Source organism: Grammomys surdaster, unplaced genomic scaffold, assembly GCF_004785775.1.
Source record: "Grammomys surdaster isolate TR1022 unplaced genomic scaffold, NIH_TR_1.0 98, whole genome shotgun sequence".
Classification (NCBI taxonomy): Eukaryota; Metazoa; Chordata; class Mammalia; order Rodentia; family Muridae; genus Grammomys; species Grammomys surdaster.
Window position 1 is genome coordinate 12053289 of NW_021604577.1, and position 24321 is coordinate 12077609.

The following is a 24321-nucleotide window of genomic DNA, read 5'->3' on the forward strand; positions in this document are numbered from 1 at the left end:
TAATGTCCACTCTGGCTTCTCAGGGCTCTGCATTCATGTCCACACAAACTAGCACACACATGTACCTGCAACTAATTAAAAACACTTAAGAAGAGACTAGATAGCTCTTGTAACAGCTAATATAAAAGATGTCCAAAACATTAAGATCAAAAATGAAATGATCAGGAGGGCATGCAATCTGATCTTCTTAAAATCTCTTAAGTTCTGTAGGTTCACACGTTTGATCCATACAGAAGGTTTATAATCTCAAGGAAAAGAATGGCTACAGAAATTGTGAGCATTCAGAAACACCATGATATGTGACATCTGCTGAAGCTAGGGCTTTAAAAAAAAAATGAGCTTGCCCTTAAATGTCTTTGGATGCTTTTTGTAATTATTCTAACAGCTTGTTTTGTATTGTGTTTTATGGAGATATTGGCCACGGACTATTGGAAGCCAGGAAACATTGTTCCTTTATCACAGGATGCTTTGGAACCACATGGGTGGACATAGGAAGAGAATGCCACTCACGTTTCTGTGTCCCACCACCACTTACTTCTATCTTTATGATTTTTTTGCTTGAATTTTATTTTCAGTGTGTGTTGCTTTTACGGTTAAACATTTGGAAATGTTTAGATTTGGTTTTTAGGAAATGTATCAGGCTAATGAGTTTGTCTAGCACATTCTTTGCTTGTTTGTCCTAACACTTCACCTCAGCCACAAGATCACAAACGGCCCAAGCTTCAAAATGAAGCATCTCCTTGAGAAGAAGGTGAAAGAGAGCCAAGAGAAATGAAAAAGGCAGCAATGGATCAACAAAGACTGCCCACATAGTGTAAAAAAAAAGAAAAAAGAAAGTTTTCTGCATCCCTGAGCACAGCTGGAGTGTGAGCCTCTCTTACAGATGAGAAGGCAAGCTCCGGTCTCATTAAAACCTCCTCACTGGATTACAGACTCCAAATCCTCCGGGGAGCCTTGCGAACCACCACGTAATGTTTCTCGCTTTGCATCTTCAATTATGCATCTTCGATTCAGCTGATGGATGGGAAGGGTGTGCCTAGCCAAGCAATCCCCTGGCAGCTGCACATGTGAAGAGGGAAGCTGCAAACACTGTCTTCCAGCTCCATCTGGCACGAGCTCCCAGTCGCTCAGAACATCGGCCTTCTCTCAGCCGTCTTGCCTCCTCTGCCCAGGCCCTGCATGGATTGGATGAACACGCCCACTTATACTCAAGCCCACCCTCCCCTTGGAGAGACTCCCAAAGCGAATGGGAATGGTGTGCTGATCAGAGGGACCCCCCTCTTTTATTAAAGGATGGCACTGCCCCAGCACTCCATCAAGGTTTTCAGTGTAGAAATTAGGCCAAATTCTGGCTCTTCCCCAGGACATGGCTGCCAGGATCATATAGAGAAACATCTGGCGGGACAGTTTGAAGTGCTTGGCTTGGCCACGAAGGAAATCCACTTTCAACCCTGTGTTCCAGGTTCCCATTTGCCTTCTTGGTTGGAGATGCCAGGCTTGCTACAGAGAATCTGATTTGCCTTCCAGGGGGAGAAGCACAGCTCTGGGGCCTTAACTGGTGTGCTAGTTACTTGTATGACTGAATACCTGCCCAGAAACAGCTTAAGGGAAGAGGAGTTTATTTTGGCTCATAGTTTGAAGGTGCATTCTATCACAGCAGGGAAGAGTGTCCAGCAGCAGTGTGAAGCAGCCTCCTCACATCTGAGAGGATCAGGAATCAGGGACCTGACAGAATGTGGGGCTGGGCTGTAAACCTCAAACTTCCAACCCTGTGACCTGCTTCTTCTAGCTAGGTGGCATCTCCCTAAAGGTTCCCAAACGTCAACACCAGCTGAAGATCAAGTATCCAAAAGCTTGAGGCTGTGGGAGACATGTTTACACACGTGGTAAACAACTGATAGGGTCAGAGGTGGCTCTTAGCATGACTGTGTTGCCATGCCACAGCCACAGGGCACTGACAGGGATGAAGGAGGGAACCATGGGACTGTGTGCTCCCAGGAGGCACACTTAAGTGTCTGGGTCCACACTGCTTTCTTTTGGGGCAGCACTGGGTTTTCACGGCTGTCAGTGACTAGATTCTTCTTGGCAGAAGCGTAACTATTTCATCTATAAACAGGGACTCTCCACACTTGTGGCTTCTAGACATTTTTCTAAAATGTTTTCAGGTCTCCATTATGAGGATATTGATTTGGACCACAGTTTTTGAAGGATCCAGACTAAATGAAATTTTCCAATTTATCTTCCTGATAACTTCTACTTTTTGGTGTCATTTTAATAACTGTATTATCATATACCTAACACAACTTGCCATTTTTAAGTATTGTAAGAGTGTATTTCAGTGATATTAAAGGCATACATATTATTGTGCAACCAACGCATCTTACATCTTCAGGACATTGCCATCTTCCCAAAATGAAACTCTGTATCCATGTCTCTCCCCAAATCCAGCCCCTGGCAACTGATATTTCCATCTCTTTGACTTTGGTTACTGTAGGTATCTCATATAAAGAGAAATACACAACATTTGTTCTTTAATATGTAGCTTATTCCACATGTATAGTGTCTTCAAATTCCTCAGTGTTGCAGCATGTCTCAGAACTGTCCCTTTTTAAAGCTGAATAAGTCTCATATATGCATATGCATGTATATGTATATATATGTATGTATATATATGTATGTAAATACATATATATATACATACATATATATATTCATTTTCACCTCTGGGTTATTAGGAACAATACTTTTATTAACATGAGAGTCACATAACAATATTTTGATCAGAGACAGATAGACCACATGTATGACTGCAGCCTCATGAGGTTACAATGAAGTATTCTTGCAATACCTGACAAAGCCGTTGTCACTGTAAGGTCACAGAGCAATGTGTTACCTGTGCCTTCTGTGTTGTTGGACTAAACAAACCTCATAAAAGTATAGGACATAGCACTGGAGACACAACTCTATAGTTAAGAGTGTATACTAGTCTTGCAGAAAACTGAAGTTTGATCACAGGCCACCACCTCAGGCAGATCACGCCCATCTGCAACTCCAGTTCCAGGGAGATCCAATGCTTCTAGTCTCTGCAGACATCTGTACTTATATATACATACACCCCACACACACACACTCCACACACACACACACCCACACATTCCACACGCCCCCACACATGCTTAATTGAAAATAAAATACATCTTTTTAAAAAGTATAACACATGGAATTGTGTAAAATGTATGTTCAATAATTTTAAAATGACTATATCACTGGTTTTCAAGTTGCATGTGACTACACTATATTTTGTCATTATTTTAGAGTGTACTATTTTTTAAAAGGTTATTGTACAGCAGTGACCTCATCCATCTTTCACTTACTTCAAGAATCTCTCAGTTACACCAAAAGGCAGAATAAGGAACTGACTTAGACTATCCAGCTTTGGTCAACCCCACTATGATGCTTGCCTGGGTCCCTTAACAAGTCATACACTCTTTGAGCATAAAGAACGAGTCTGCCTTGTTCACATCTTAAACCTAATCTATAAGTTCCTACCTGTCACATGGCAGATACCCAACTATTTGTTAATGAAGGAATGGATTTATTGATTCAGAAAAATTCAAGCTCCTAATCCAGACTGCAAGTCCACCATCAGGCACTCAAGTTTGGTCTGAGAAGAACTAAATGACATCTGCCATCCAGTCAGCTATGGAAAATATACATGGCTTCCTTGTTTCACAAACAAAATTATCTAGATTAATAGTATTGTGTGGCCAGTTCTTTCTAGTGTCTGGACTTGACAAGTAATAAAACTGAGGCATGTTTGCTACTTGCATAATAAAACTAGGTGTAGTTGATACCCACTGTGTATTAGGTTCTCAATAAATACTGGAGATAGCTGACAAATAGACGGTACTGGAAATTCCATGAATGATACCAATGGGGGGGGGGGTTGTAGAAGGAACCAAGACAGATGGAGATAGACTAGGGCTCTGATGGGAAATGAAGAAATCTTCATTCGTGGGAAACTCACAATCTTCATTTTTCAGCCCAGCCATCAATTTACAAACTCAATCTACTACCACAGTCCCCGCTCAGTATTGATGCTGTATGTGTCAGTCACTCTCAGGGCACCGAGAGACGTCTGACCCCTTGTAAATCTAGTCCAAAAACCCTGGGTGAGCTTGTCCTACATTCCTCACCTCATGCAGCTGCAGGTGCAGTCCTGCCAGCTACGGAGCACTGCGACTCCCTGCTGTGTGTGCTGAGAGAAGCATCAGACTCTCTGCCGAATGAGAGGATCATGGTCTCCTTTAAAACCTGGCCCATGTTGTTTAAATAGTGAACATGCTTTATGCCAACTGAGATTCCTCTCAGTCTTTAATAGACAGTGGTGGAATGAAACATTAATCTCCTTTGAAAAGTTGTAGGCAAGATAATAACCTGGGATTGGTATGCCTCACTGTTGTTCTTAGAGAAACAGAAAAAAGAAACCCAGAGGTAGGCCTCAGATCAGCAAAGCCCCCAGCCAGACAGTCTTTGGAGATTGCATTATTGCTACATATTCGGTGATGGTAGCTGGCAGCATTCCCGTAGCTGTCTCAGAGGCCAGAAAGGCCACTGCACAAGCACAGAGCAGAGCAGCAATCAGAAGTCAGCTTTCCTCAAGTATGAAAATACTCTCACAAGGAAAGCAGGGATGAATAGTCTCTGAGGACAAATGGAGTCCTTTGACTTTCTTCCTGTGGATAGATACTTGGGTAAGACCAGCCCAGTTGTATTTAAGTTTTTGAATAAATACTTTGTGGGTCTTTACACCAGAATTAGGGCTGGTATTCCCAAATCTCTCTCTGATTTACCAATTCAGAATCTCAAGAGGTGAAGCACAATAATATTTATGCTTTTAAAGACGAAAAGATTCTCTAAGAAGTCCCCACAAGTCCCACTGGCTGAGAGTCACACATTCATACCTCATACAATTACCAGCCAGGAAAAGATGTCCAAGGATTATATCAAACACACCAAGGACGGAGAGTGTTCCCTTTATTGAACACATGATCTCAAAGGTGTGAATGCTGGGATTTGTTTTGCTGTCACAGTGAAGGGGTGCAGAGTACAGGAGAGGGCAAGGGTAGCAGTAACCTTGGGCCACAGCACAGTTGCTGGTGGGACGGTCACTCACATGTAGTTCTGTATCCCTTGGTTGCCTCTTCCTTAAATCTACTTTTATGTTTTACCTCAAATGTCAAAAACTGGCTTTCCTCATATAAGCATTTTTCGACATCTCAAAGGGACCAGAGAAGCCAGAGAGAATTGGCATTTGGGAAGAAAATGAAAGCAATTGATTTTAGGATAGTTTAAAATGTCACATATTTTTTTTTGCTCACATGTTACCAGCATATATCACTGGAATATAAGCCTTGCTGGTGCATTTGCTTATGACAGGTTATTGTTATATAGCCCTGACTAGTATAGAATTAAAATGACTATATAGCCTAGGTTATCCTCAACTTCCTAACTGCCAGAGTTGTAGACAGGGCCCACCATGCCTGGCATGTGTAACGCATAGAATCTTTTTTTCAACGAGTAGTTACTGAATAGCTACTATACACCCAGATGTTGTCTTTAGCCCTGGGGTCACATCATCAAATGACACAGACAAAAAGCCCTGCTCTGTCCTCATGGAGCTGACACCCTTAAGGGTGTGACAAAGAATAAATCAGTCAAACAAACTGGATAGCGTGCTTTGAAGAACTAAGTTCTATAAAGAGAAATAAAGCCGATAGAACACAAAAGTAACACCTGAGTAGAACTGCTGGAATTTTGATAGAGGAAAGTTGAGATCAGGTCTCCCTGAGAAGAGAGCACATGTGCAAAGATGCGAAGAAGACAAGCAGTGAGCCATGCAGACGTGTAAGGACAAGGGCCCAGGTAAGGGGAAGCATGTGAACAGACACCGGAGTGTGTGCGCCTGACCCAAGCAACGGGAAGAAAGTAAATGAGGTTGGAGAAGATGAAGACAGAGCAGAGAACTCGTGGGTTATAGGAAAGGTAGATTGCAGGATGGGCTAAGAGAGGGAACGTCATGCATGAACTTAGGTTTTACTTTGGAGAGAGGGAAGAAAAACAATGAAAGACTGAGAGACAAGAGCCACCTGATCCATACTCTCATCCTGCTGAGGTATGCTCACATCTTGGATTAGGGCAATAAGGATGAGCCAACGAAGAATGTGTTCAAAGCCTCTAGCCTGAGTAACTGTAAAGGAGGAATTACTGTCTGTAGACAATTATGGATGAAAGTGTGTGGACAGAAAGACCTGTAACTTGTTTTAAACATGCTAATTCTGCAGTAACCGTTAGATAGCCAAGTATATGGGTTGCTGAAGGTGTATTACACGTGCCAGCATATGAGTGATGATTAAGGTCAAAGGACTGGGTGGGAGTGACCTGGCACTGTTTTTCTAGGGTTTAAAAACTACTCAATTTATTCAACTAGTGGTTTTCTAGCACATTAAAGGAATTAGGCAAAGAAGTAGATAAACTCCATACAACACAATAATGAAGTATAAAGTAATCACCTTCTCAAAGAAATATGGAAGAATGCATACTCAGAATCCCACAGAGTGTTTGCATATGGGCTTTGTCTTATTAAATTCACAAGACTCATATGGACTACCCATTTATTTTGTTTTAGTCAGCTGGTAAGAACCCAAGCATTTAACAACTAGTACAGGGGTCTATCAAAGACAACAAGAACTAATAGTCCTCGCTCAGCCTCTCCTCCAATCAAAATCCAAACAGCTTAGCTCCTTCTAGAAACTAACCAGAGCTTGATCAGATACTTTCAGCTTATCTAGAAAATGGCAAGGGAGGAGCCACCAGTAAGAAGAGGTATAGTACGGCGAGTCCCCTAAAGAAGTGTTCAAAGAGACAAGTAGGGTTGTGCTCTTATCCCCACGCCACCTTTTCTTAGCTGTTTTAACGTTTTAGTTTGTCCTGTCCTAAAGTGGAGATGCTGCCATCTATCTTGTACATTCCCTTGAATGGAATAACAATTGTGAAGTATTTTACAATTGCCTCTTTGATTTCTAACTTGGTCCTCAACAGTCTTAATTACAATAATAGTCCAGGTTGTCCCAATACTTTTTCCTTTGTAGGCTATTAGTAAATTGAAAGATGACCATATCAGACTATAACTTGTGACTTTAAAAAGTTCCTGGTCCTTATAAATAGGTAGCCTTCTCGGATAGTACCAACTTAGATAAGGACAAATGAATCATAGGCAGAGTCATAGTGACCTGTCCCCTGAACCTTCACCCAGCGGATACACTGTTCTGAAAGATATCTGTATTCCCCCTGAACACCCACGCTCCGGTGTCATCCCCTTCCCCACATCCTGCCTTTTTGTGTTTATAACGCCTATGTGAATAAGTAAAAATTACGATTTGATTTAAAATAAATAAATAAATAAATAAAATGAAAAAAAAGTTCCTAGTCCAATGATTAGTTTGCAGTGATAATTGTTAATTTCTCTTTAACTCTTAGACCACCAGGGGGCACCTCAAAAAATTAATTTTGGAAAAGCGTATAGTAGTTGAAGAGTAAGATCTGTACTTTGGGAGCAGAGAACACAGTGTTCTTGGCATATGCATCTTAGGATTTAAATGTATATTCTCTGCTCACAGCGGAATTCCATACAGAGTGTGACTCCCTTAGGCTAGGTCCCATATTTGTGAAAGATTCCAATTGTGAAGGACATCTGTAAATTCTTCCTCAGCTCCTGTCAAACATGACCCTGCAGCTAGAACAAATCAAGCAATTAAGTCCCTTCCAGAGAACAGGCATAGAGGATGCCTCTATTTTAACGGTGATCTTTGATAATTAGTTCGTTAACCTTGTTGTACCAATTATTTTTCTCATGGTGGATGAACAGCTAATGCGTAACTGAGCCAAGCTGATGGCTAAATTGTGCAGCTTCACAGCCCCAAATCACATTGCCTTTATTGACAACCTTGAATTACTGTGGCTAAATACCCGAGAAAGGTAATAAATGACTAGAAAGTTTATTGTTTCTTCAGCATGCCTTCACTTGAACTAAAAGTTGAAATTATACAACTCACTCAAACTGTTAACACAGATCTCAATCATATGTGTGGATCTGTCCATCTATATCTAGATATATATGTGTAAGTATGTGTCTAGATTATATATGAATATATATGGATGTATACACATTTAATATTTAAATACAACCTAAATGCTTCTACATGCTATATCTACAGCATAATATTTAAGGTATAACATTCACCAAATAATGTAAGCAAGTATAGTAACAAGGGTGGTTTTTTTTTTTTTCTGTCATGTCAGAGAAGTCTTCATGGAAAAAATAAGGTGTCAGTTAATATAGGACAATGGGACTACACTGTGTTAACATATGACCCTAGAAATAGGTCATTAGCCTAGCACTTAGCACAAAATGTATTTATGAATGGACAGATGAATGATAAATATTTCATGAATGGGAAGGGGAGAGATTAAATACAGAGGACAAACTGTGGATGAGAACATGGTGTTTTCTGAGCAGAGCAAGGGATTCTTACTTATCAGTGGGCTATCAGGAAGCCGGTGGAGAAAGGCTCACCCCATAACCAGCTTGTCTTCCCTGCATTTTTGTTTTGCTTCACTTTGCCTTTCAGTCCCTTTATCCCCATCAGTGCCAAAGAGAAGTGTGTTCTTTATGAGCAAGGTAATTTACTGTCACCAACAAGTGATGTATTTATTGTGTAGTTGGTTACAAGTAAGTCATCTACAGATTAATGGGCAGTTAACACCTGCATTTTACCAATATCACCTACCACTCTGGTTGTTTCCAATGCTATCTTCACTTTTTCTATCCTTAGCATTTTTCCTCTGGGTTCTGGACATGAAAGCTTTCTTCCTTGTCCTGAGCTGAGCAGCCTGCTTAGTGAGTGGAGCTCTCTGCCAGCTTCCCAGGGAATGAAGCCACAGACCCACCTCCCAAATGATACAGACAGCCAAAGGAATCTTTGTGCTTTAGAAAAGAGAGGTTATAGCTTATTTTAGACACATTAGCAAAGTTTAATCATTGCAATAAATTCATACTGAAGATTCAACTTTAAGTGTGTATTCATAAAAACTTTAAAGAATTCTTCTATATCCTCTAAATGAAATTGATGTGGCTTAAATATAAAAACATACCAAAGGACCGTGACCAGAAACTTTATTCAATTATTCTCAGTAATGAATTAATAAAAATTGTTGTCTATGAGACCCACCACTGGACAATGTGCAGAATAAGAGGCTTTGGAGCGCTTAGTCTTAAATAGAGTTTATTCATCAAAGCCCTCTCCTCAAGGCTCAAAGGTCTATTCAGAAGACAGTGCAAAAATGCTGTAAGAACCAGAGGTGGTGAATAACTCCAAGGAAAAGGTGTTTTCCAGACATGACAGGACTGGTGCACACACGAACTCACAGAGACTATGGCAGCAAATAAAAGGCCTGCACATGTTCCAGCCTGCCAGGTCCCAGCACTAAGAAGGGAAAGTGGACACAGGCTCCCCTCCTTACCCAGAAACTATCTGCAGTTGATACCTGCCAGCAAAGGAACTCAGTTTTCTCCAATGGAATCCCTCTGGGTATAGTAACCACTCTTCCTGAAAAGCCTTATGCCCAGAACTCAGTTGTATTTTTATCTCATTTTGCTTTATTTGGGCTATTGTTGTTGTTGTCATCGTGTCATTTTGCTTCTTTATTTTGATTTTTTGTTTGTGTTTTAAAATGTGTCTTTCTATTTGTTTATTGTTATTTTGTTTTTTTTTTAGAGAGAGAGATAGAGGGAGAGAGAGAGAGAGATAGAGAGAGAGAGAGAGAGAGGGAGAGAGAGAGAGAATATAAACTTGAGAAGCAGTGAAACAGAGAAGATATGAGTGGAATTAGGGGAGGGGAAAACATGAACAAAATATATTGTATAAAAATTTTTTCAATTAAAAATTTGTCTGTGTCTGAAGATCTAATGTAAATTAAATAGGGAAAACTTCTCTTGATTTTTTGGTTAGAACTAAAAATTTCATTACATGATCTTTTTGTGAAGTTGGTTTGCTTATTTGTTTGTTTGTTTGTTTGGTTGTTTTTATTGTTTTGTTCTTTTCAAGCAAAGAATCCATTTCATTTAAGGGTTCTAAAATGTTTCCTTTCCATTGAAATATATACCATTTTCCCACTCTACTGACTACATGAAAATGACCCCAACTGACCCTGAATTATTTTTTAGCGTCAAATCACAGATTCTATGCCATTCAAACAACACTACTGTAAAACCTCCTTCTAACTGAATAGGATGGTAACCCCATAGGAAAACCAACAATGTCAACTAACCTGGACCTCTGGGAGCTCCCAGAGACTGAGACACCAACCAAAGAGCATAAGTGGGCTGGTCCGTGGCCCCCAGCACAAGTGTGGCAGAGGACTGCCATCTCTGGTCTCACTGGGAGAGTATGAGCCTAATCCCGTAGAGACTTGAGGGTGAGGGGATATGGGGGTTGCCCTCTCAGAGGCAAAGAAGAGGGTGGATAGGGGAGGAACTTTGAGAGGGGGAACAGGGAGGGGAAATATTTGGGATGTAAACAAATAAAATAATTAATTAATACTAAGTAAACAAGTAAACACTCCTTCTTATTTCCATCCTGTGAACTACTGAGACGTGTGGAGTGCAAACGATATCAAATAACACCCTAACATGTCACATCAGAACTGTGCCCTGAGATACCCTGCCCATCCAGGATCGAAAGCCATGTACTCATAGCCCAGGACTGGACGAAGGCCTCACTGTGTTAGTTACACAGCGACTGCATGTGGATTAGAAACTCGGGTATAACAGCGAATACAGGGGGCATTGTGCGCCTTCAGTGAGCTTTGTATTGGGAGAGTTTTAAAGGAGGATGGTGTGAAGGGTAATGGGAAGAAAACACCCAATCAGCACAGGATCCATGTTTCAGTACAACTTGGAGAGAATGACTGATTCGGGTGGGTCGTGTTGCCAAAAGGGATGACTCAGGCGTTCCAAACCAGAGCTGGAAATCAGGAGGATGCCTGAAGCCTGAAAGAAGAACAAATTGTCAAGATGTGATTGACTGTAAGGCTTCAAAATCAACTGCACCAAAGATGAGCTTGGACAGTTGCCCAGAACAGAACAGAACTGATCGGTGATGTTCATTTAGGCCCTGACTGTTTAAATAAAATAAAACATTGTGATCTAACTCTCTTAGAGATACAGATGTGTTAATGCTTTCCAATTTCCCCAACTGGGGATCTGGTGTCGCTCTCCCTGTCGCTCCTGTTTCATGCCTCACCAGTATTGCTGTAGCTTCGGATGCTTACTGACTGACAGGTTCTTGGCAAAGACATAGGCTCCAGGTGAAGGTATCCTTCTCATAGCTGTGTGCATTGCAGGTGGCTGGGGAATGGCTTTTCACCTTGGAAACGATTTCTGTATTTGAGTTGCAGTCTCAGAGAGTGTACACTATGTCTGTCCTGGCCTTTCCAGGGTAATTGCTGCTAGATTTGGCTTATGAATCTGGCCTCTTTTGAGGCCTGGTAACATTTTCTCTCTGGGAATACCAGAGAAAAACTGGGTTTTCATGGCCAGGACATTTGCACCTCTCTCTCTCTCTGTCTCTCTCTGTCTCTCTCTGTTTCTCTCTGTTTCTCTCTCTCTCTCTCTCTGCCTCTCTCTCTCTCTCTCTGTCTGTCTCTCTCTGTCTCTCTCTGTCTCTCTCTCTGTCTCTCTCTCTCTCTCTCTCTCTCTCTCTCTCTCTCTCTCTCTCTGTGTGTGTGTGTGTGTGTGTGTGTTTGTGTGAGCTCACATGTGTGTTCCAGTTCTGCACATGTATGCATCCTAAGTCACACTCTACCTCGTTTGGTAGGTAGGAAGTAGGAGTTTGAAGCAGTGTCTCAGGCAGCCCAGGCTGGCCTGGAACTCACTGGGTTCTTAAAACTCTGATCCTCCTTCCCCTCCTCCCCAATGCTGTGATCACAGGTTGTATCTTCACACCCATTTCATGGAGTACTATGGTTCACAGATAATAAGAGAGCACTCATGGGAATCACACCCAGGAGACTGTCCAATCCAACAGTCTGCCTGTGTCCCTGGGCTCTTATGTTTTGAGACAGGGTCACTGAGCTTGGCACTCTGTCACTAGCTGACTGGCCATTGAGTCCCAGGATTCTTCCTCTCCAGAGCTTGGATACAAGCTTTAGTATGAGTTCTGGGGAGTCTGAACTCTAGACTTCATGCTTGCATCTCCCCAGCCCCAAGTCAGAAATATATTTTGTCTGCTATTTCCTTGCTTACTGGTTACTTTCTAATGAACTTATCAGTTGAATTTGATAATAAGCTTTCTGATGAGTGTTGTTTGCCTTTCTGTAAAAGTCAATCTCAAGGAAGCTACACTGCTTTTCTTTCTCTTTAGGAACCACAAAGAAGGAAGTAAACCTCATTGCTGTTCCTAACACAAAGCCTACTGAAAGCAACTCAGACCATTTCTTAGCCCGATGGCAATAGTCCAGCTCTATAGAACAAATGACTTTCCGATAAGTGTTTTTACATACTATATTTAAAACACAACACTGAAACCAGCAAGGTGGTGACTCAGGCGGGGAAGGGGAGGGTAGAGGAACGTGGAAATTCTTTCTGCTCCTTATTAGTTTCTCCACCTGAGTCAGATTTGGAGAATGTTGAGCCCTGCCCTGTCTACTCACTCCTCACCACAGTCTTAAGTTTTCAGGAGCTAACTTAAAACAAGTAGGGATCTTTCCATCTACCCAAGTGCAAATGGTGTTGTAAGATACTCAAAGGTTTATTAATCTCTATCTGGATACTTGATCTCTTGATGTCTAAAGTTTAGAATTTAAAATAGGATAACCAAAACCTGTCCCTCATAATGAGCATCAGTGGGAAGGTGTCTTTGAAGGCTTGACTTGCTGTAGATGAACCACCAGAGTTGACACAAGCCAAGCAAAGACTCCCACATCTCCTCTGTTCATACAGTCTGTATCTCTCATTGGTTCTTTGACGGCCTTCTAGCCACCCATATGTAAAATTGCATTGTACCTTAAAAGCAAAGATAGGAAGAACAGTGAGATAAACTTTCTTCCTGCTCTTGGCACAAACGTGTTTTAAATAAGCTATGTATGAGCTGTGTCTTTGGGAAGAACACGTGCAATGTAGTTTTTGATCTTCATTTTATAGATGTACATAAGTACTACAAGGCCTGTTTTGACTGTACAATTGAAAGCAAATGTGATCCAAATTTGTAGCACTCTGTGCCTAACAGGTTTGTAAATAACAGCTCTCGTTAAGCATGTGACATACTAAGCACCACAAGTTAATGGCTTTGGAGACCTGGAATGTCCTCATGTTTATTATGACTTTGGTCTGCTAGTATCTCATATTCCACTGTGGCCTCAGGATCTCTCATAAGCAGTCATACTGATAGGCTAAGGTTGTAATACATCATATGCTCTCAGGAAAAAAGCAGCCTAACCCATTTCTTTTGCAATGACTCTCAGTCACTTTCTGCCAAGTGCTTTATTTACTGCCTTAGTTTGGGTTCTATTGCTGTGAAGAGACACTATGACCAAGGTGACTCTTAAATAGTTTTTTTTTTTAAAAGATTTATTTTATTTTACTTATGAGTACACTGTAGCTGTCTTCAGACACACCAGAAGAGGGCATCGAATCTCATTATGGATGGTTGTGAGCCACCATGTGGTTGCTGGGATTTGAACTCAGGACCTCTGGACGAGCAGTCAGTGCTCTTAACCGCTGAGCCATCTCTCCAGCCCCCGACCAAGGTGACTCTTATAAGAGAAAACATTTTATTAGGCCTGGTTTACAGGTTCAGAGGTTTAGTCCATTATCATCATGGCAGGAAGCATGGCAGTGTGCAGGCAGACATGGTGCTGGAGGAGCTGAGAGTTCTACATCTTGATCTGAAAACAGCCAGAAGACTGGAATTCCACACTAGGTGAAGCTTGAGTATAGAAGACCTCAAGGCCTCCCCCCATAGTAGCACATGTCCTCCAACAAGACCACACCCACTCCAACAAGGCCACACCCACTCCAACAAGGCCACACCTACTAATAGAGCCACTCTCTACAGGACAAGCATCCAAACATATGAATCTATGGGAGTCAAAACTATTCAAACCACCACACTTAGAAATTAGCAAGTATCTTTAATAAAAGTATTGCTTATGAATTATGGCTTCCAGGACTGGAGAACTGGTAGAACACTAGTTAGCCGTCCTGGCTAATCTTCCAAAAGATCTGATTTGATTCTCTAATTTTTGCTCTGAAACAGCAAACCAAACTAATACAAGCCAGAAACACATAAAATTGACAGTTCGAGTAGTCAAAGACAAGACATGAAAAATACCTTTCACAAAAGAAGTTATTCCTTTTTGAAGTTTTGAAATCTGTGCGTCATACTTTGAAAAAGGAAACTTCAATCAACAATCAAATCAAGCCAGAGAGGCAGTATCCGCTTGAGACTTCCTCACATTCTCCTTCCCACGTTCTGTATGCGACTCTTCCTATTGTCCCAAGGGACAATCCTAGTAGATTTTTTAAAACAACTTTTCCTTAGAGGACATGGCATAGAAGGCCTGCAGAATCCATGCTGGCTATTGGGACCTTAAGGAATACTTTCAGGATCCAGAACTCTGGGCTATTAATAGTCAGCATAGTTCAACTGAATTTAAGTAAAATTTTACTGCAGATGTCACAGGGTATCCACAGAATTAAAATAAGAGGTAAATATACAAAAGTAGTCTATATATAACTAAGTTTTAAGAAATCTTTATTGCAGATTCATATACACAGCGCCAGTATTCTCTTCCCTTTCTTGCTTCCAATCTCCCTGATGAGTAAAACCTAAGAATTATCAAGCCTACCCATGGGCAGATCTCACCTTCAGTATCTATGACTAGAGGAATCCAGGCTATTTCACCTCCTCTTCTTCCTCCTCCTCGCCTTCCTCCTCCTCTTCCTCTTCCTCTTCTTCCTCTTCTTCCTCCTCCTCCCTGTCCGCCTCATCCTTCCCTTCCTCCTCTTTCTATTTTGCCACAGAAGATTGGCTTCCTCTGAATAACAGAAACATGTCTACTGTTTATTTGCTGGTTATATGTTGTAGAGCTTTAACCAAACCAAAGCAAGATGGCTTTTCATTACCAACTTCTAACTCCTAAAGAAAAGCTCAAATAGGACTAGCTTGCATTGTATTAAAGAATTAGAATATGCTTTGGGTCCATTTGAACAAGGTGTCCGATCAACCCCCACCTCCCAGCTGTCTCATACTGTGTTAATAAGTTGGTTCCCATGATTTAAACAGACTGGGTGTGGTAGCTCCCTGTGGAAGCAGTGCTGGCATGACCATCGGTACATGGCTACTGCTGCATGGATAGTCCATCCAAACAATGGAGGGAAGTGGATGATTCCAGAGTCCCATTTACCAGCCAAAGCTACCTAGAATCCCTTAGAACATCCGGTTAAAACTGTTTGTGTGTTGCATAAAGTTCAGGATGGTGGGACAAGGTTACTATACATAAAAGGAGCTTAGCAGAGAGAGAAGGAGGACACAGCCATGGAACATCGCCAACATGAAGCAGAGGGTCCTGGACCTCCTGGATCTTTACACATTAAACCCTTATGTTTCTCCCAGCTGCCTCTCTGTTCCTCCTGCCTTACACCTCTTTTTAATATTTTCTTCCAAATGAAGTCCTTGTGTGTTACTTATGAGTCAGTCCTCTTCTAGAGAAGCCATGCTGTACTTAAAACAAACATTTAAAATAAGGCAAAGATTCTTGTATCCCATTGTAATTTTCTTGGGATCACAGAATCTGATGATTGAAAAAGGCCAACCTTGAGAATCATCACACCCACCCATTGCCAAATCTCACCTCTGGTATCCATAACAAGAGGAATCTAGGCTGTTTGACCATATGTTAAAGTAGAACCTACCACTTTTCAGGAAAAGCCATCTTTGGACTGCTGTTCCTATTAGAAGTGCTACTTTCAAGAACCTCCAGCTGGCTGAGATCTGTCTTCCTTTGTTGCCTCCGTCTCTTGGTGCCAGTTCTTCCACCTGGTAACAGAGGGTTCCAGTAGCTTCCCACCGTCCCTGTCAAGTGAGCCACTCTGTTCACTGCATTTCTGCTTAAGATCATTGTCTCGGTTCAGCATCTTTTCAAACTGTCCGCTACTTATGTAATGTAGGACATCAAGTCCACCATTACCCTGAATATGCTCCTTTTAAAACTTTGCTTATGTGTTTCTCTTTCTTTTCCCCTCATATCTATTAATATTTTTTTCAGATATGGAAAGACCTACACAGAAAGAGCAATTCTAGACACTGCTTTCATGATAGCTATAGACCTTCTCTGCACAAAAATTACTTGTTCCTAGTAGGTAGGCCATGCCTGTAATCTCATGCTCAAGAGTGAAGAGCAATTTGGTTAAATTAGGTTTAAATGATTAGAAGGTATTTAAGTTTTACAAGTGTGTTCCTGGGAGGAGGAAGTATTGATGTGAAAAGTTATGTATTGGTAGTTAAAATTGGAATGAAATTGGATGTGGCAATTTACAAATTCTTATAATTCTTCAAACTGAGTTTTTTTTTTCCAGTACTAATACTCATATGCTCTATTAAGTCAGAGCCAGTGGGCAAAGTAAACCTCTATCAGGAGTCACACTTAACAAACTTTTGTTGTATGCACAAGAAGGACTCGAAGATCCCAAACAGCAATGCACCCTGGAGGAGCTAAGAATTTAGAAACTATAACTCAAACCTTTGCTCCCTCCTTAAATGTGTCACTTAAGCCAATGAATTGATAAACCAAGAGGTTACAGTGTTAACACAGCATGGTAGGTTAGCTGGAAGAGGCTCTTCATGTTTTGTTCTTTTCTAGAAGCATAAAGAAAACAGGCTCAATTTGAGGAAGTTGTAGTGAGGCTTGGAGTCGTTCAGAGGACCTTTCTGACCCATGTCAAATAGACATAGTAGATCTCACTCTTATCTGTAGCTACTTAGGGGCTCATCAAGAGGATGGGCTACTTCAGAAAATAGGACAGGATATTTTATTTCTATAATTGCATGGTGAATGGAAGGCATGGCATGTTAAGCTTCTTAGACAGTACAGTTTAAAATTTTGACTCCAAAAATACAAGAAAAAAAATAGTGAGTTTTAGTCAATCAGAAACATTTGACACCCATACATAATTTTGTCTAAATTTTTATTTTTGTCTAAATTAATTACCACAGGATCCTCAATGGTGACATGGAGAGACTCCAACTTCTCCTCTGCCAGTCTTCATCACCTTAGACCTAGTCCTCCCCAAACTTGCTCCCCTCCCACTATGGGAGTTAAAAAACACACATGACAAACTAAGGGTGGAATGGGAGACCTAACCTCACAGGCTCAGAACTAAGTAGTAAAATGAAAATTAAAGGTTAGGCTCCCTTGCTGACCTCACAAGGTTCAATCCACTATGTTTGGGTTTAACCCCAAAGCCATTTGGTTACCAAACTTAAGGGAACACATGGCCTCTGACAGCTTGAAGTGACCTACAACACAGAGGAAATAGAAACCACTTAGAGTGAGAAGGTCCTCCTGTCTATAGGTAGAGCTTCTGTCCACATTTCTCAGGTTACTCTGGACAATCCAGACCCAGAATCTCTTAGCCACCCTCTCAGTGTCCTAAGGGTGTAGTCACAGAATTCTTATTGCCACTCTAGAAATACAAACTTCATATTTGGTGTTCTGGATTGGATATTCATTTTCTTTGTTCATAAACAAAAGCAGAGAATTACCTCATGTCACTTTCCTTACTTATATAAAAATATTTTATCTCTCCAATAGGTTGTTTGGCTTTTACAAGGGAATTATCCCACCCATTTTAGCTGAAACACCAAAAAGAGCAGTCAAGGTAAGTACTGTATGCTTTCCCTCCAAATGTAAACAGAGTTCGATGACAGTTTCAGTATCAAGGCACTCATAGTAATCAAAGGAAGGCTTAATTCACTTCCCTTAATTCACATCACTTAACTTAAACACTAAAAACTTTAATGCAGAAATTGTAGGATAATGCTTATTGTAATTAGACTTGGTCAGTCTCTCAAATATACATATTTTGTTTGAAGGGTTTTTTTTTTCAGGCAAAGGTGTAATGAAGAACATATACACAAACACACACACACACACACACACACACACGGTGTCTAAAACTCATATATTTAAATCACAAATCCACAAAAATGCTTGGACCTTTTCTCAAGCAATTCAGAGATGTCACTTTGGAGCATTGAATACTAAAAATAAAAAGTAGAAAATCCTGAAATAATTTCTGTCTTATGAAATAGACTATTTATTTGTGTATGATTGTCAAATCATATTTTTAACAAGTCAACTTTATTTCTCCCTTTAATATCTTCTGTTAAAATTCTCTTTTGTTGCCTACAAATTATTGCTGCCATTTCTTTAATGTATAGCTCTGGAGATTGGTGTGCTATTTGCTGGTGTTCAGTGGATGACTGTGAATGTGTGCCAGACCCTTGAAGGATAAAAGACCTGCACACTGTTTCCCATGTGTTCTTCCAGGGGAAAATCCTAATTGCAGTAGCTCTAACTGGCACGGCCCTCCCACCCACCCCCATCACTGACATCACCAAATGCAGCTTTGTCATTCTCTATAAATAACCTAAGAATAGATGTAAAGACTTCCTTTCCAACTCTATGCCATTTATTTTAATGACATAAAGCTTTTCCACGTACTCCATTTTTATCCACAATATTCTTGAAAAGCAAGAAGGTACAGCTTACATGCTGTTCCTGAATAAAGGAAGGGGTTGACTGGGTTGAGAAACAGGATGAACTAACCAACGTATATACACAGACATCAAACTTTTGCATTATGTCAAATAGTAACATAATAGAATTTAAACCCAGCTCTCAAATTCAGAGAAGAAAGCTTCCGAGCGAGCACACTCTCCTTATAATCGTGCTGTCTTTGTTGCCCTGTTTTTTTTTTTTTTTTTTTTTTTTTGTGCTTTCCTCATATTATTGCTTCAACACAAATTTCATTACGAGAATCTGAATTGCAGTCGAGGATCTGGAAAAAGTTCACCAAAGTACACAAAAGAGCTGAATTGAATTATGGAACGGCTTCACTTGATAAAAGATTGCCCAAGTAAACAAACAGAACAGAGTTCCTGTTCAAAAGGAAAGTCACTTTGTCTCCCTGGAATAATATATTCATTTGTTCAGTGTTTTCCATGTATAAATAAAGTGAATTGTAATTAGCCTTCTTCCTGTAGCCACTTCCCTTAACGCTATATATTGGAGACAATTTACACTCTAAGAGGATTAAGTTTTATCAATGTTGAACAATCTTTTACAAAAAGAGAAAAAAAGAAAACCTTGAGCTTTATAAAACTGAGTTAGTCTCTGAAAAAAAGCCATGAAGCAGTACTCTGTGCCAGAGCAATGGTTAACAGATGAACTGCTGGGCAACAGGATCTGGTGGACGCGTCCCAGACATCTTGTAGCAAGTAGATTTTACCTTAAAATTATTGAGACATATGGTAAGTACGTTGGCTTTTTAAGTAGAAGTTGTAGTTAAATGTATCTTTGCCAGATGGACAACACAAGTTTTTCAACATAACTTATGAAAATATTCATTTTATAGATATTTATCCTAGGATTTGTGAGGAGAGCAACCACCTTATTGTAACCATTTCATACCTCATGAACTATTTCATTGTGTGTCATAGAAGTTTATCTCAAAATAAAATATTAAAAAAATTAATAAAATATTAAAAAATATACCATGCATGTATGTCTTCCTTGGGATGATCACTTAGTGACAATTGTCACTGTAATCAGAAACTGGCAACTTTATGCTTGTCTATATTTTATTGTTTGAAATGAGGTTTGTCATTAAAGGAGTAAGGCTTGTAAATAAATTTCTCTTTTCAAAAATTAAGACAGAATCAAGCTGCAATCAATGAAAGGAAGGGAAGACTTGAGCAGAGGCACTGGGAGATGGGAGACAGCATGTTCTGGCTTCTGTTTCTAGGATCTTCTATTCAGCATCCCAAGGCCAGAAATGCAACATACAATTGTCTTCTGTATTCACATAAGTAAACATAAGACATAGGAACTAAATTTTTTTTCATAAGCCTTGTGCCAGGGAATCCAACTCAAATTCTATTATTTCATAGCAACTCTAATAGCTAAATTTATGATTGGTCAGGTGAAGCAATGTTCTCATGCTTTAACGACAGTGAGGTGGCATGGCCAGGCTTCAGATTTCATACCGATCACTTCGACATCCGGGCAAAGTGATTGTCTACACACAATGATGGTGATGGTGCTCATAAAAAAAAGAACCAAATGTTCTTTAAAGGCTAATATTATAGCCACATGGGTAGCTCACACCTATAATCCCAACACTCAAAAGGCTGAGGAAGACAGGTTGGCTTGTGGTCCAGTCCAACATACACTACAACGGTGAGTTCTAGGCTAGCTTGGATTACATAATGAGACTTTGTCTCAAACAAACAAACAAACAAACAAACAAACCAAATCCCTAAGAGTACTTTTATTTTTCCTTTCAGAATGAATTCTAGGGTTTCTAATGTTCTCTTATCAAAACAGCCCTGTGTGGGATCAGGAAAGCACAAATATGTGCTAATTTTACCGTATTTCTAGTACCTGGAGTGGAAGGATCTAGTAAACATTTAGGAATTGCATGAATAAAGCCCTTGTTCTTCGAAAGTGTATATGCATGCATACTTCATCTAAGGTATTATGGCAGTGATCTCGTTCTTTAAAAGAATAAGAGTCAATCTGCTGGTAAATGACTTGGGTTACCCAAGGACTCCAGAGATCATGTACCTAGGAAACCACCTCTTTCTAACAATACACTGTAACTAGTCCCCAAACTTCATTATTTTCTTTTCCTCACCCTGTTTTACTAGGCTGTAAAGAAATAGCATGATTTATCATCCCATTTCTTAGGGGTTTTTTTTTTTTTTGTATGTCTGCTAAGTCCTTGAGCCTGATTTGCCAGATTTAATACATCCGTGTGCCCTCATAGTTCCAGTTATCCCCTATTCAACTTACAGTGAGTTCTTAAGAATCAGATGCTGCAGGCCCTAAGAATACACCTTACTATCATTGATGTTGGTGTTAACTCAGTTCAGTGCTCAGGGACAAAATACCCTTCCCAAGCAGAGTTCTCTCCCAAACTATAGAGTACAAGGAAAGAAATCAGAGAAATATATCAGAGGAAGGAATTATTTCATTTTGCCATGAAAAAAGAATGTGTTTGTACAAATCAGTACCATCTTCTGAAGGCACCAATGGCGTCATTCCATTAATGACCCCTCTTCACTATCATGTTCTTCAGATCCTAACAGAAGGAATAAGATGGAGGACAGTCTTTCATTGAGGCAAGGGGGTAGAGGTAGACCAGATAGATAAACTTGATGAGTCCTTTCCTAGTTTATCATAGCATCTTTGCAATTACTCAATGTCTAAAAATTCCATGGAGCTGTCAGGAAAACAAGCATTATGGATGTAAGTTAAGGCTTCGAAGTAGACGTCTTCTACAAATGTGTTAGAAAACGGGGCATTTTCTTGGAAAGTGGTTCATCAAGAATGCATACAAGACCAAGGATTTCAGGTCTGTGACCCTGTAATTCTGAATCACTACCATAAGAAAGAAGTCTATTGATGTCTGGGGAGACTGAAAATGGTCATGGTGAATGGAGGTTGTATGGTTCATTTACTGCTATAAGGGATTCCATCAGATTTTCTGTAAGTTATTATAACTACATTTGAAAAATGTGAATGTTAAAATGGGATCTAACAGTACCTGCCCCAGACAGGATTAAAAGCTGTGTTAGATGGTTCATCATTTTAAAATACTGATTAATGTAATGATTTACTGAGGGACTTTCAGCCAATTAGAGAGTTTGTTGCAAGAAATTGTTATAAATCTCTAGGTTTGGTTTTGTTTCACAGTTTTCTACCTTTGAGCTATACAAGAAATTTCTGGGATATATGTCACTATCACCATGGCTGGTAAGTGAGAATATTTATTATACTTAAATGTGTATGTTATTTCATAAAGCAAAATCCAGAAACAAAAACCCCTTTGATTCCCAAATCCCAGCTACTAAAATATGAATTTGAGTTATTCAATGTTCAGCTACTTGTTGAAAGCCATCTTCATAATAACTCACAATCTGGCTATTTTATGGCTCTCAGTGATGAATTTACAATAATAACGATACGTCTGGAAAGGCCTCTATGAGATATGGTCAAGAACATAAAATAAAGACTACATTCACCCTTGGAAACCAAAACATGCATTTGTTTACTTACATACTGCATGTATCTATTTATGCAAAAGTCAATATGCCTGAGATTATTTCCTAACAGGTCAGTTTCCCAGCTGTTGCAAAAGCTGTGGTAAATATAGGACTTCACATCACTTGGGATAAAATCACTCTGTGGTCAGAGGGAGACTGAAGGGCCTTTTATTGGAACGACTGTAAACAGTTCAGCCGGGGAGAATAGCGATCCTACAATGACACAGCTCAGGTATTTCACAAGGCTCACTCGGTGACAGGCCATTGCCATGTGCCATTGCTCCCTGCTTGGTGACTTTGCTCCCCTTCAGAAAGCCTGTTAAATTATGTTGACCAAATGTGTGTGCACTGAGAGCCCGAGAGCAAGCAACTTCATGAGCCTGAACCTGCACAGAAACCATGATGCAGCATATAATCCCTCTATACGGCAATGAACCTCCCAGCCTCTGGGAAAAGCCCTATATGCTTGTTAAAAGCTCAAAATTCCAATGGAAATGGAACGTTCTTGCGTCCAGCTCTTTAATTATAGGTGTGTTTCCATGTATGGTGGAGTTGCAGCTGATAAAACCACTGTCCAAAAAGCACTGGGTACATCCAACCCACCAAGCACCACAGCTAAGCAGCAGAATACAAGTGTTGGTTGCTTACTTTCCTGACGGGACAGCCAGCTGAGGATTGCAGTATACTTCTGCTACCCAGTATCACGAGCGCTGATGGCCTGGGAAAAGATCAAAATCTAAAGTGTGGACTGTGTTTTATTTTTGCACCATCATAAACAACAATGACGACAACAATAATAATGTATGTCAAGCTACTGTGTATCAGGGACCATATAGCCTTTTCTCATGAAGTTTGCTTCTGAATGTTTACTCTAACAAACAGACTGTCAAAGAAGTATTTATTATCCTCAAAATTCTTACAAAAGTTCTTACCTAGACAAAAGCCTCCAATCCAGCCTCCTGACTAAATGGCACAGCTTCGAAGCATGCTCTCCTATGAGGAGCTGTTACTCAGCCAACCTCAAATGGATACGATTTTGTTTTAAATTCCTAGCTTGGAGTGGTGCCTCATACCTTAAATCCCAGCATTCAGAAGGCAGAGGCAGAAAATGGATCTCCATAAGTACAAGGCTAACCTGGTCTACATAGTGAATTCTAGAACAACTAGAAATAGATGGTGAAACCCTGTCTCAAAAAGAAATATGCATGTGTGTATGTATGTATGTATGTATGTATGTATGTATGTATGTATTATGTATATATGTATATATATACATATATATGTGTGTATTATGTATATGCATGAATAGCTTTGTAAATGTGTGCATATATATGTATAATTTTTCACAATATCTTTCCTAAAGTCATTCTTAATTCTAGAGACATCTTGAGGAAAAAGGAGATGAAAGACGTCCCAGTGAGAGTAAATAAAATAGTCTCTGGAGGCCTAGCTGACTGTTTCAGAGCTGAACTTGGAACCATGTGAGACACTGCAGGTCTTTTTCACTCAAAATTTGAAATGGAAAAGTATTTGGCTATTCCATCTACTATAAATGAACTCATGTAAACCATCTCTGGCCCTCTTCTCTTCTTGAACTCGTTCACTCTTGATTCTTGTTTGATACAGTGAGGCATTTAGCCATTAAATATGCCCTGGTGCTCACATGAAAGCCAGGGAGACCGGAAACCTGACAGCAAAAGCATGTCTCTGCAACCATCTAAGTAACATGATCTGCTGATATCTGACCAATTCTTTTGACAAGGGACCACTGAACACTACTTCTGACAGCAAATATAGCTGAGCTTTGTACAAACGTGAATTGCTTAGAAGATTTCATGTAGTTAGTAATAAAACCCTGACATCTGGGTTTTAA

General features: G+C 40.1%; 1 protein-coding gene across 1 annotated transcript in view; it reads left to right on the forward strand.

Moving 5' to 3' along the window:
- The window catches only part of Slc25a21 (solute carrier family 25 member 21), a 449914-nt gene that overhangs the window by 378895 nt on the left and 46698 nt on the right, over nucleotides 1-24321 (forward strand). The window contains exons 4-5 of the mRNA XM_028781691.1: nucleotides 17932-17998; nucleotides 22099-22158. Coding sequence (XP_028637524.1) covers nucleotides 17932-17998; nucleotides 22099-22158 — 127 coding nt within the window. The remainder of the gene's footprint in view (nucleotides 1-17931; nucleotides 17999-22098; nucleotides 22159-24321) is intronic.